This window comes from Pipistrellus hanaki (genome assembly GCF_964339955.1).
Source record: "Pipistrellus hanaki genome assembly, chromosome: 4".
Taxonomy (NCBI): domain Eukaryota; kingdom Metazoa; phylum Chordata; class Mammalia; order Chiroptera; family Vespertilionidae; genus Pipistrellus; species Pipistrellus hanaki.
This window is the reverse complement of record NC_140506.1, coordinates 13283319-13295644: the sequence shown is the minus strand read 5'-3', so window position 1 is coordinate 13295644 and position 12326 is coordinate 13283319. Positions and strand designations below refer to the sequence as shown.

The 12326-nt window shown below is 42.0% G+C and overlaps 2 protein-coding genes across 3 annotated transcripts in view; both read right to left on the bottom strand.

The window, feature by feature from the left end:
* Positions 1 to 12326, bottom strand: part of TRIO (trio Rho guanine nucleotide exchange factor) — a 749917-nt gene that overhangs the window by 355065 nt on the left and 382526 nt on the right. The gene's annotated exons all lie outside the window — the stretch shown is intronic.
* The window catches only part of OTULIN (OTU deubiquitinase with linear linkage specificity), a 33452-nt gene continuing 25266 nt past the window's right edge, over positions 4141 to 12326 (bottom strand). For both annotated transcript variants that reach the window (XM_084881652.1, XM_084881653.1), the window contains 2 exons: positions 11199 to 11468; positions 4141 to 9028 (listed from right to left, as the gene is read on the bottom strand). In XM_084881652.1, the coding sequence (XP_084737778.1) occupies positions 8834 to 9028; positions 11199 to 11468 (465 nt within the window). In that variant the 3' untranslated portion in view covers positions 4141 to 8833. The remainder of the gene's footprint in view (positions 9029 to 11198; positions 11469 to 12326) is intronic.

Genomic DNA, 12326 nt, shown 5'->3' with positions numbered 1-12326 from the left:
GTTTATCTCTTCTCATCCCCCAACCCCACAATGAGTTATGTCAGAGGTCTGTCCTCCCTGCTTCGGGTCTTATTTTGTTGGTCAATTCATTTTGTTCATTAGATTCTGCAAATAACTGAGATCATGTGATGTCTTTCTCAGTTTGCTTATTTCACTTAGCATATTTTCCAGGTCCACCATGCTGTTCCAAAGGGTAAGTGATCCCTCTTTTTTTTTTTTTTTTAATTTATTTATTTTTTATTTATTTATTTTTTTAAATAAATTTTTATTGTTCATATTATTACAAATGTTCCTTTTTTCCCCCCCTCACCATTGCTCTCCTCCACCAGGTTTCCACCCCACCCTCTGCCCTTTCCCCACTCCCCATTGTCCTCATCCATAGGTGCACAGTTTATGTTCAGTCTCTTCCCACGCCCCCCTCTCCCCTTTTCCCCAAGAATCATCAGTTCACTCCCCTTCCATACCTCTGATTCTATTATATTCAACAGTTACTATTGTTCATCAGATTTTTTTTTTAATTTCCTTGGTTTTTAGATTCACTTGTTGATAGTTACGTATTTGTTGTTCATAATTTTTATCTTCGTTTACTTTCTCTTCTGAAAGAACCCCCTTCAGCAATTCATATAATTCTGGTTTGGTGGTGATGAACTCCTTTAGCTTTTTTTTATTAGTGAAGCTCTTTATCTGACCTTCGATTCTGAGTGATAGCTTTGCTGGATAGATTATCTTCGGCTGTAGGTTCTTACTATTCATCACCTTGAATATTTCTTGCCATTCCCTTCTGGCCTGCATGGTTTCTGTTGAGAAGTCAGCTGACAATCGTATAGGTGCTCCTTTATATGTAACTACCTTCTTTGCTCTTGCTTCTTTTAATATTCTCTCTTTGTCTTTTGCTCTTGGAATTTTAATTATGAGGTTTCTTGGTGTGGTCCTCTTTGGATTCCTTTTGTTTGGAGTTCTGTGCGCTTCCTGGACTTGTAAGTCTAATTCTTTCACCAGGTGGGGGAAGTTTTCTGTCACTATTTCTTTCAGTATGTTTTCAATATCTTGCTCTCTCTCATCTTCTGGGACCCCCATAATTCTGATGTTGGTTCGCTTGAAGTTGTCCCAGAGGTTTCTTACATTATTTTCAATTTTCTGGATTCTCTTGCCTTCTAGCTTCTGTGGAGGAGTGTCTTCTGGCTCTTTATGTTCCAAATCTTTGACTTGATTCTTGTGATCTTCCCTTTTGTTTTTAGGACTCTGTAAAATATGTTTTATTTCAGACAATGTATTCTTTATTTCTTGTTGTTCCCTTATCATTTCTTGATGATCTCTTTTCATATCCTCATAGGTCTTATCCATCTTTTCTAGGAAATTCTTGAAAAACCTTATAAGCGTAGATTTGAACTCTATATCCAGACGCTTTTTGTCCTCCATTTCTTTTGTTTGTGATTTATTTTGTTGTCGCATTTCGCAGTTACAGATGGGGCGAGGTTACAGGGTGGAGCCTGCAGCTTTGGCTTCCGTCAGCCCCGCCCTATGCGGGTCCTTCAGTGCTCGCTGCCGGCGCCTCTGAGAGAAAGGTGCCCTCGATTTTCGCCTGCTGCCAAACAGTCTATGTGCTCTCCCCCAATGAGCCCGGTATTGGGGTTCAGTTCAGTTGGAAGTGGAGTTGGAGGTGGCGTTCAGAGCAGTCTGGAGCCCCAGTCTCCTTCCGGCCAGGGCAATCCCGCGGCACAGCGGACCGTCCCTTCTCTGCGCGCCGCCGGGACCTCCTTTCGCCGCGGCTTCCCCGGGGTCCCGCCATACAGCCGGGGTCCCGCCTTACAGCCCGGCTCCCTATGGATGAGCCTTGGTCTCCGGGGTCTGGGGAACTGGGGTTCAGAGCAGTCGGGGGCCTAGCACAGTTGGAGTTTTATCTCCTTTCCGCTAGGGAACGCCCGCCAGGCACTCCGTCTCCCCCTCCTCTCTGGCTCCGTCCTCTCCGCGCACCGTGTCTCCGTACCTTGGGCTTTTCCAGCTCCTCGCCTCCTTCTGGTTTTGTCCTTGCTTCTCGCTGTAGAATTTCCAGTCAGTCAACCTTCCTGTAGTTCTGGGCAATGTCCGTTTTATATTTTAGTTGTATTTTATTGAAATTGTTGTGTGCGGCTGCGGCTAGGTCTTCACCTGGGCGCAGCCATCTTGGATTCTCTGATCCCTCTTTGGTACAGTTACACAGTGTTCCAGTGTAAATGTCCCACAGCTTTTTTATCCACTCATTTACTGATGGGCACTTGGGCTGTTTCTAAATCTTAGCTATTGTAAATAACGCTGCTTTGAACATAGGGGTGCATATATTCTTTCCGACTGGTGTTTTGGGGGTTTTTTAGGATATAGAAGTGGGATCACTAGGTCAAATGAAAGTTCCATTTTTAATTTTTGGGGAAACTCCATGTTTTCTACAGCGGCTATACCAATCTGCATTCCCATCAGTAGTCAACTAGTTTTCCTTTTTCTCCACATCTTCGCCAGCACTGTTGTTGATTTTTTGATGATAGCCATTCTGACAGATGTGATATGTCATTGCGGTTTTAATTTGCATTTCTCTGATATTAGTGATTTTTTGCATGTTTTCATGTGTCTCTTGGCCATTTGTATGCCCTCTTTGAAGAAATTTCTATTCAGGTCATCTGCCCATTTTTTTAAATTGGATTGTTTTTGTTGAGTTGTATGAGTACTTTCTATATTTTGGATATTAACCCCTAATCAGATGTATTATTGGCAAATATGTTCTCCCATTCAGTGGGTTTCCTTTTCAATTTGATGGTAGTTTCTTTTATAGTGCAGAAGCTTTTTATTTTGATGTAGTCCCATTTGTTCTCTCCTTAGTTTCCTTTGCTGTAGATGTACCCTTAAACATATTGCTGCGCAACATGTCTGAGATTTTACTACCTATGTTTTTTCTTAATATTTTTATGGTTACATGCCTTACATTTCTTTTACCCACTTTGAGTTTATTCTTGTGTATGGTGTAAGTTGGTGGGCTAGTTTCATTTTTTGCATGTACCTGTCCAATTTTTCCAACACCATTTATTGAAGTGAAATGTTTCTACTCCAATGTGTGCTCCTGCCTCCTTTGTCAACTATTAATTGAGCCAGAGTGGCTGGGCTCTTACAGATTTTTAAAAATTTTTTAGTACATCACAAGCACAATTAGGATATAATCATGTAGTATATGTGTCTTTTACTTTCTCAGCATACTGACATTTGGAGTAGGGCCATTTCCTAAATAAACAGCACAGCACATCATAAGGGCATTTCATCTGCCCTAAACTGCATTCTAGTTCTTGACTTGGGGAGATGTCACTACAGGAATATTTAGAAAGCACTGTTTTAGGCTGTAAGAAATAGCCTAAATTGTCCCAGTGAATGTAAAGTAGCATCAAACCTCACAGCCATCCTTGAGGGTGGAGGCTGGGCTGCGGAGTCATGGAGCTCCAGGGAATTGGGGGGTTGAATGTCACTCAGAGCTTTTCCACCCAAGGGCCAATTCTGTCCTGCCTCTCTGGAGCTGTTCGGGGGTGGGAGGCAGACAGGTCTTTGCTGGTTCATCCTTCATCCTCTATGCCCAGGAATACCTTTGAATGCTCAGTCTTCCCCCATTTCACATCATTCACTTCTGGTTGGCGGGCAATGCACAGTTCTTGCTATCACACTTTCGGGTGCGTTTCCAAAAGCCTGAATAGTTTTGAACACCTAAGAAGGTTGCACAGACAGCAGGCCTCTCCTCTGACACCCAGGAAAGCTGGGTCTGGATTATGGCTATCGCCTTCCCTTGCAGGCCTAGGGGACCTTCCTGGAAGTGTCTCAAATGTTGTACCTCACTTCACACCCCACCCCGCCGGAAGACAGGCTGTGTGGTGGGGATGCAGATGGAGGGAGTTCAAGTGACTGGCCCCAGCTCACCCTAATAGTGAATGATGGGACTGATACTGAACCCAAACCCAGTTCCAGAACCAGGCACCTACTCAGGCCTAAGAACATCCTATGAGTTCACACTGTGAAGTCACTGGGCACCGCAGGCCTGTCTTGGGGGTATTGGAAAGTTAAAGCATTAGACCCCAATCTCCCAAAACTCTCAAAGGCAGGCACTGAACCACAGCAACACAGCCAGGCCACTGAGTTTTTATTTTCTGTTTATTTTTTTTACTGTGAAGATGAGACTCAACAAGTCACAAAGGAAACTCTTATGCCCTGAGCCAGGTGTCCCACTGCAGAGGCAGGTGGGAGGCGAGGCTCCAAACTGACCAGAGCCTGGGGCATGTTTTTCAGAAAAGGAGAATTTTTTAACAAATGTTGACATTTTACAGTGTAAACAGAGACTTGACTAAAACAAGCCACGAAGAGCAGGGCCAGGTTCACACCTCGTGTACCTGCTGCTCTCTCTCCCTTCCCAGCCCCGCCTGCAGAGGGAGAAATACCAGACAGGTGACAATACCAAGACATTTCTATAAAAGCAATGGAAAAGAGCAGATAACTCATTAAATACATTCATTTTGGCTCTTTGTTCCCATATCTAAATACTCAGAAGTAATCGGAGTGAACCTGAAAGGGAGGGGTACCATACTATAGCACCATTTACATGAAGGCATTTTTCAATATAATACAACTGTTAAAATTAAATACAAAATGACTTTACTAAGCTTAACCACAGGGAAACGACTGCTAACTTGAAATTTCAGGCCGGGACTGGACCGTTTCCTGCTGTTACCCATGTTTTGGCAATTTCATCCCTGACCCAGACTTACACCCAAGAAATCAACAAGACTGAGATAAAACTCCAGTCAGTGTTCTCCATTAATAGCTCTGGCTATTAATAAGCATTTGAAATCTTTAAATAAACAGGTGGCCATAAGGCCTGGGAACAGAGACATACAATAAATGGTTTGTTGATATAACATTTCAATACAATTAATGTATTTTCAGATTTAATGGCCACTCTGTATAGTTTAATTATACATACATACTAACCCATTCCACTTTTTCCAGTCATAATTTTCAATTTACCAAGAAAAAAATACAAATGGGACAGCTCCCCTCCAACCTATCCAATTCTGATGGGCCCTCTGCTGTAGGCCTCCTGACATAAGACAGTCACTATGTGACTTCAGTACACATACATTTATATACATGCATGTGCTTGCATGCACATACAACACACACCCCTCCTGGGCATGGCGAGCCCACCTTGCTCCCAATGCTACTGCCACTAAGGTGCTGTCACAAGGAGTCAAATGAGTTTTGTGCTTTCCATGGCTCCCGGTTATAAAGAGAATTACACTAACATTTAAAAGAGTTGCCAGAAATAAGTCTTTATTCTCTGTACAACTCAGCACTGGCTCCCTGGTCTCTTCACCCCTCAGAAGAGATCACCAATGAGGTTGCCCAAAGGCATTAAATATTACACTTCTGTTACGTAGGGAATTAAACTTTAGAAAAAGGAATTTGCAGAATCCACCCACATAGGTCTTCCCTCTCTTTCAGATTTGTATTCTTTTATAATTTAAGCCCAGGAGGTCTGCAGGGCATCTGTTGCTTCGTTTCTGTGTGGCATTTCTCATCTAAAAATCAGTCCTCCTTCGGTTCACTTTGTACAGTTCCTTGGGCCATTTTTAAATGACTTGACATTGGACTCTGCTTCTGCTAAACTATTTGGGGACACCCCAGGCCTTTCACACACATTTCAGATTCACTTCACAGTAGTCACAGATCTTTTAAAAAGGCATTTATTTTTAGGTATGCCTACAAGTGAGATGCCCTGGAGGTATATATTTCTGAAAATAACTTTCTGGCTTTCAAGGGAGAGTGCCTGCAAAGTGTTGCTTAAGAAAGAGAAAAGAAGATAATCTAATTTTATTTTAATATCAGAAAGGAGAACAGCCAGAAAGAATACTGGAATCCTACATCTATGCTGATGGTAAAGGCTACATCATTAAATGCAATGATATCATTTTCATAAGCACTTCAGTCATTATCTGGAAGAAAACAGCATGTAGGGGTGAGGGTGAGAGCAGGAGGACTATCACAGCCCTTAAAACAAAAATACTTAAAGAAAATAAGCATATAACCTGCAAAGGCCGTTTCTCCCATCAGAGGTGTTAGTGCATGTGGCCTGAGATTTTACCTGGTAAGACTAATGAAAGAACACAAAAAGACAGTGTCTGTTTTTCTTAATCAAAGAAAAATTTCATCAGGTATTAACTGAATATATAACAGTGTAATAAAAGTGGAAATTGCTATATAGAGAAATCAGGGTCAGTTTTGTTCTGTGTATTTAAAACATTTTCAGACATGCCGTATTCGAACGAAGATGAACTGCAAGCATTTCAGATCAAATTCCACCTACGTCTAGATCACAAGTGAAAATCCACACACTGGCCTCATGTTCTCCACTGCCGACATCACCGTTCCACGTGTATGGGTGAGATGAACAGCTGTATATGCAGGTGAGGAGAGGAGCCAGAAAAAATTCTGAAGGAGCAAAGCTAATTCCATGGAACTTGCTACACAGAAATTCTTTATTAATTTTTTATGTGCCATTAATATTTAAATGAACTCAAAGGAATAAGTCATGCCTGCTTAAGGTGGAGATCATCTTTCTGCCAAAATCATAGGGTCCAAAATCTCTGAACTCTTGCAATAAACTCTGGGATTGAAAGTAAGCACAGTGCAATTCCCACTAACTTTCCTTATAGATACTTGATCATTTTAGAGGTCTTTCTAAATTATTGTTCTCTTGAATGGAATTTTGGTCTCAATTCCATTTTTATTCTGCTCATGTCACTGACCAGCCCAAGACCAGGAATGAGAAATGGAATTAGGAATCTGAGTAACTGAAGTTGCATGTTGCAACAAACATTATTTTTAAAGTTGGCCAGTCATCTGTATTTCCTGAAGCACTGTTTCATGGACAGCTTTGCTCCTCTTATGCTGTGACCTCACTAAGCCTGGATATGTCTGAGAGCAGAGTCAAATAAGGCCTTGGGACAGAAAACCAATTAAACTTATCTTTTTGAATTTTTAGAAGTGTAGGAGTGAAGATCACAATTTAATAATACCGTACACAGAAACAAAAAAGTATAAAATGTAAACAATTAAGTTGCCTAGAAGTCCAGTTCAAGTTCACTGAGATTAGATTATTTTCAAAACTCAAAGACAAATGATCATGAGTACCATTAAATTCAATGGTGAGTATCAACAAACGGTGGTATGTACTTCCTGTTATGTTACAAATACTAAAATGAAGCATCAAAACCAACAAGAAGTCATTATTATTACTTGAACTTGGCTTCTAGGCACCTCCTATCCAGGCACCATTGCATTTCACAGTGAAAAAACACAAGCCTCTCCAATCCACACACATTTAGAGCAGAATTTGATTCAGGGAATTAGCATCTACCAAAATGTGGTGACCAGTACTGACGAGGTCATGGGGAAAATGCTAATGTAACAGTCTGTGTAGTTTTGTGCGACCTCTGAGTTTTCTCAACTAAGAATTTGAAGTGAAAGCAAAACTTAATTTTCAAAAAAGGTTCGCCCTTCTGAAAAAACACAGGTTAGAGAGCTTATAAACTATTAAACGGCACCAAATAAAGACTTAAGTTATTCTAAAATAAAGCTCAGTGCTTCAGGGAAACACCACCTCCACAAATGCTGAGCCAATTCAGGTGCTGCTGGTACAACCCTAAGAGTGACGTGTCTGGTTACTGTGAGCAGTGTCCACAGTCCATGCAGACAATTCAAGTCCTAATGCAGGCCATGCTCGGAGAGGCTGCCCCGTAACCACCACCTGGTCACCAGGAAGGCAACTGCTCATGGCCCAGAACATTGCCTCCCTCAAGCTTTCCAAAAACAAAGCAGGGATACAGCATAGCCATACTTTTGCACTGTTTTAGTACTGCGTAGTACTGCTGGCAGAGATACTGCCAGCAATAGGAACATCCTTAAAAATAGCAGGAAAAGGGCACAGGAAGATCTAGATCCAGCATATCCCACCCCTAAACTCAGACGAGTGCCTACAGTCATTTGGCCTTGGCTTCCTCCTCTAAAAACACAGGTAGATCTGAGCTCTGTTCTGACTTTGGTAGTGAGCCTATGGGCCACAGAGTAATTAACAGCCCGACCCTAAAGCACCCCACTTGCACCCCGCACCAAACCTGGTGTGGCTGCGGACTCAACACTGGTCATGTCCTCGAAAAGCAAGGATTTCCAGGTGCCATCGTCTCCCTTCTGCTCCTCTCCAGCCTTTGAAAAACCAATTCTCAGTCTTCCATTAAGTAATCTGTTTAAGGTAGCTTTAATTAGTATGTAAATCCAAATCACTGCTTGCCAAGACTATAAGAGGATGTTGAGACTGTGCCATTAGCAGACTCCATCCCAGAATTATACTGCGTAAGCAGACTGCATAGGAAGGGCAGGTACCAGACACCCTTTACTACCAAAACAAAAAAATTGCTATTAAAAAAAACAAAACTGAAAGCCAGTTTACTAATAGAGAAAGTTTGGTTTGAGATAAAAAGAACATATTCTCCTGATACTAAAATATTTGTTTTATGGAAAAGATGTGCACCTTTCAACAGATGTGGCTCTGAAAGGTCCTACTAAAACATATTGCATCATATATGAGGAGAAAACTTGGTTAACTCATTATCAGAAGCTAGTCTTCAGAACATCCCACGCCAGCTTGGCTCGCAGTGTCCAAGAGTCCATGTAATTCATTCTAAGAGACCAGCAGGGCGCAGCCCGAGCTGAGGAGGTACCACACACTCTGGCCCTGCTGCCAGGCTAGCTAAGCTGTCCGGGTGTGTGTCTCTCACAAGCTCGTCTCCTCACACACTCTGACGGGGATGTTGTAGTGCCGGTCGTCCTCAGCGATCAGGGTCACCACCGGCCAGTCCCTGGGTGGGTCTGTGGGGTAGACCGTGATGAACTCCTCAGTGCTGTATTTGGAGAGCCGGTACACCTGGATGGTGTGGCGCACTGCATAGGCCAGGAGAAACATTTCAATCTGGGGAGGAGAACAAACAGGTAAGTGAAAGATGCCACCTACCTCCCGCTCCATCCCAGGTGTCCCAAGCCATGCTGGCTAAGCTAAAACCCTTCTTCCTCCCCATGGACCTAGCCCCAGCCCTTTCATATGGTCGTTGTAAACAAGCAAATCACCAACAATGGATTGTTTCTGATGAGGGACTTGTAACCAGAATTTATAAAATTCTTACAACTCAGCAGAGTCCAAAAGATAGCTATCCAAAGAAGATATGCAAACGGCCAATATGCACATGAAAGTCATCAAGGGAATGGAATCAAAACCATGGTGAGATACCGCGTCACACCTCTAGAATGGCTCTAATCAAAATGACAATAGATGTGGGGAGTGACTGCTTACCAGGTTTTTTCTTTTCAGGCATGAAATGATTTGATACAGGTGATGGTCACATAACTGGTAAATGTGCTTAAGGACACTGAGCTGTACACTTTAAAATGGTTACTTGTATGTTATATGAGACGTGGATGTGGGACTCAAACACTGCAGGTGGGAATGACCAATGATACAGCTGCTCCTCAACACTAAACAAAGAACTGCCATATGACCCAGCAATTTCACTCCCAGGCACTAAAAACATGTCCACTCAAAAAACTTGCACATGAATGTTCATAGCAGGATTTTTCAGAATAGTTAAATGGAATGAACCAAATATCCATCAACTGATGAATAAAATGTGATATATCAATATCATGGAATAGTATTTGTCAATAAAAGGAATGAAGAATTGACACATGATACAATATGCATGAATCTTAAAACCACTAAGCTGTGAAAGAAACCAGTCACAAAAGACCACATATTATATGATTTATGATTCCATTTATATGAACTCTCTCCATAGTAGGCAAATCTAAGGTGACAGAAAGTAGATTACTGGCTGGCTAGGACTGGGGGGGGGAGCAGGGAGTAAGAATGGGCATGAGGTTTCTTTTAGGGGTGATAAAATGGTCTAAAATTAGACTGTGATAGCTGCAAAACTCTGTAAACATATCAAAAACCCATTGAGCTGCATACTTTAAAAGGGAAAACTTTATGGTAGGTAAATTATCTCAATAAAGCTGTTTTTAAAAAATTGGACTCTCCATAACAGCAGACCTTGTGGAGACCCAGAAAGGACTACCTTCAGCCTAACATGCAAAACGCGCCCTAGCAGGATTTTCACTGCAGTGTCCTTGCTACTGTTCAGAAGACATTAGGTAACTTACAGATTGTTTTTAAAATAATGGTTATCTTCAATCCTGCCTGACCCAGCATGACCATCATCTTTGCTCTTTCAGACAGATCAGGAAAAGGCGAGCCAAAGAGCCAGCCATGGAAGAAGGAAGGAAGCACTTTGGAAGGATAGCCTTATTGCGACTTTAGTGGCTGGCTATTCAACTAAAAAAAGACGTAAGCTTTTTAAGGCAACATAATAAACCTCACCAAAGACAGTGAAAAGTGAGCCAACTGTTGCCTCCTGGGACAGCACTGCATTGGGTCTCTGTGTAAAAGATCCAAGAGCAGGCTGCGCTCTACTAGCTAAGGTGACCCCATTTCTATTTTTAAAGGATCCTAGCTAATACAGCTACAGCTGCCAAGATTGAAAAAAAAAAAAAGTCATGTGAAGGGTGTTTAGACTACCAGATCCAAAGATACTGATCCCATTACCACCTTCAGAAGCAAGCCCAGGCTGAGATAATCATGTTGTTCCTAAAATAGGTCCACAATTCTGCAAGAGTGGGGTGAACTTAGTGACTTGCTAACAAATATAACATGGGTAAGTGTGATGGGGTGTGACTTCCAAGATTAGATCATAAAAGGCATTGTGGCTTCTTTCCCACTCTCTTCTGGAATTACTTTCTGAGAGAAGCCAGTTGCCATGTTGTGAGCCCTATCTATATAAAGCCCCACATGGCAAGGAACTATCCCCTACCAGTGAGGAACTGAGGCCTCCTGCCAATAGCCAGGTGAGTGAGCCATGTTGGACATGGATCCTCCAACCCAAGTCAAGTCCTCAGATGATTGCAACCACCGGAGACCTCAAGCCAGAGTCACCCACTAAGCTGCCCCTGAATTCCTGACACCCAAGCACTAAGAGGTAATGTTTGATGGTTAACGCTGGTGTTTTGGGATAAGCAAAGGTATAACTCACCTGTTCAAGGCCACCAGTGTGTCCCACCTGATTTAGATGGTTCGTCAGTAGCTGTCCAGGGTCACTGGATGTGTCCCGAGCAAACAGAAGCACAGAGAAAAATGGTACGTCCTCTCCCTTCTCTTTATCATCATATAGTTCAATGGCTCTGTGTAACATTAAAAATTTTACAGCTTCATAAAGGCTATATTCTTCCTCTTCATTTGTGAACAGTTCATCGCAAGCTATCTGCCTTGCTTCAGCAGTTCTCAGTTCAGCCAAGCCTGCCCACTGCAATAAAAAAGTTACATAATAATTACGTTTCTGTTCTAAAAGTCCCTGGTATACTTCCATACTTTGAGCACAAAATCACCGTGGGTCACTACATTCAAGTTTCCAGCTCAAACAATGGTACCACTCTTTAGACCACACAAAATCCTTATTCAGTTTCTGCTCCATTAATTTGAAATAAAAGTACAATACACTAAGGAGAAGCACTGGGACTGAGAAATGGCAATTTGGAACCCTAACTTCCCAGGTAATGAGACTCAATCAATCGGAAATATTTATGGAAGACCTAACGTGCGTGTGTGAGTCCTAAGGGCAAAGCTGTGAAGAACTAAAATTACTCCTCTCTGTAAGGGGGCTTACAGGTACAGTTATCCAGTAACCTTCAAAAATGAAGATGGGCAAGGAAGCCTAGGGGATCTCCTAAATATTAGTTTACTAGATTTAACCTTCCAACCTCTTAAAAATTTCAAATGAATAACCCCATTCAGGAAATTCTGACTCCTGATTAAGAACAGAGCAGTGTCAGGTATTCAGCCAAAATAGACACACTCTTTATGTGAACAAGAAAACCCCATAAATACATGTACTTTTAAATTGAGAATAAAAGATGCCAATATAAAACTAGTCCTTATGAGAATAAAAGATGCCAATATAAAACTAGTCCTTATGAATCACCAGTAACTACCTCTCCCCTGAAAACCCATTAAAATTTTAAATCCAAGAGTAAATGTTAATGGTAATGACAGCACAGGACTCTCCAACAAGAGGGTTGAAAGCCGGAACACCTCATTTTCCAGAAGGAGACACGTTGCCAGTCAAGAGCAAAGCTCTAGAGTCAGGACGGAATGAAGGCCTCAC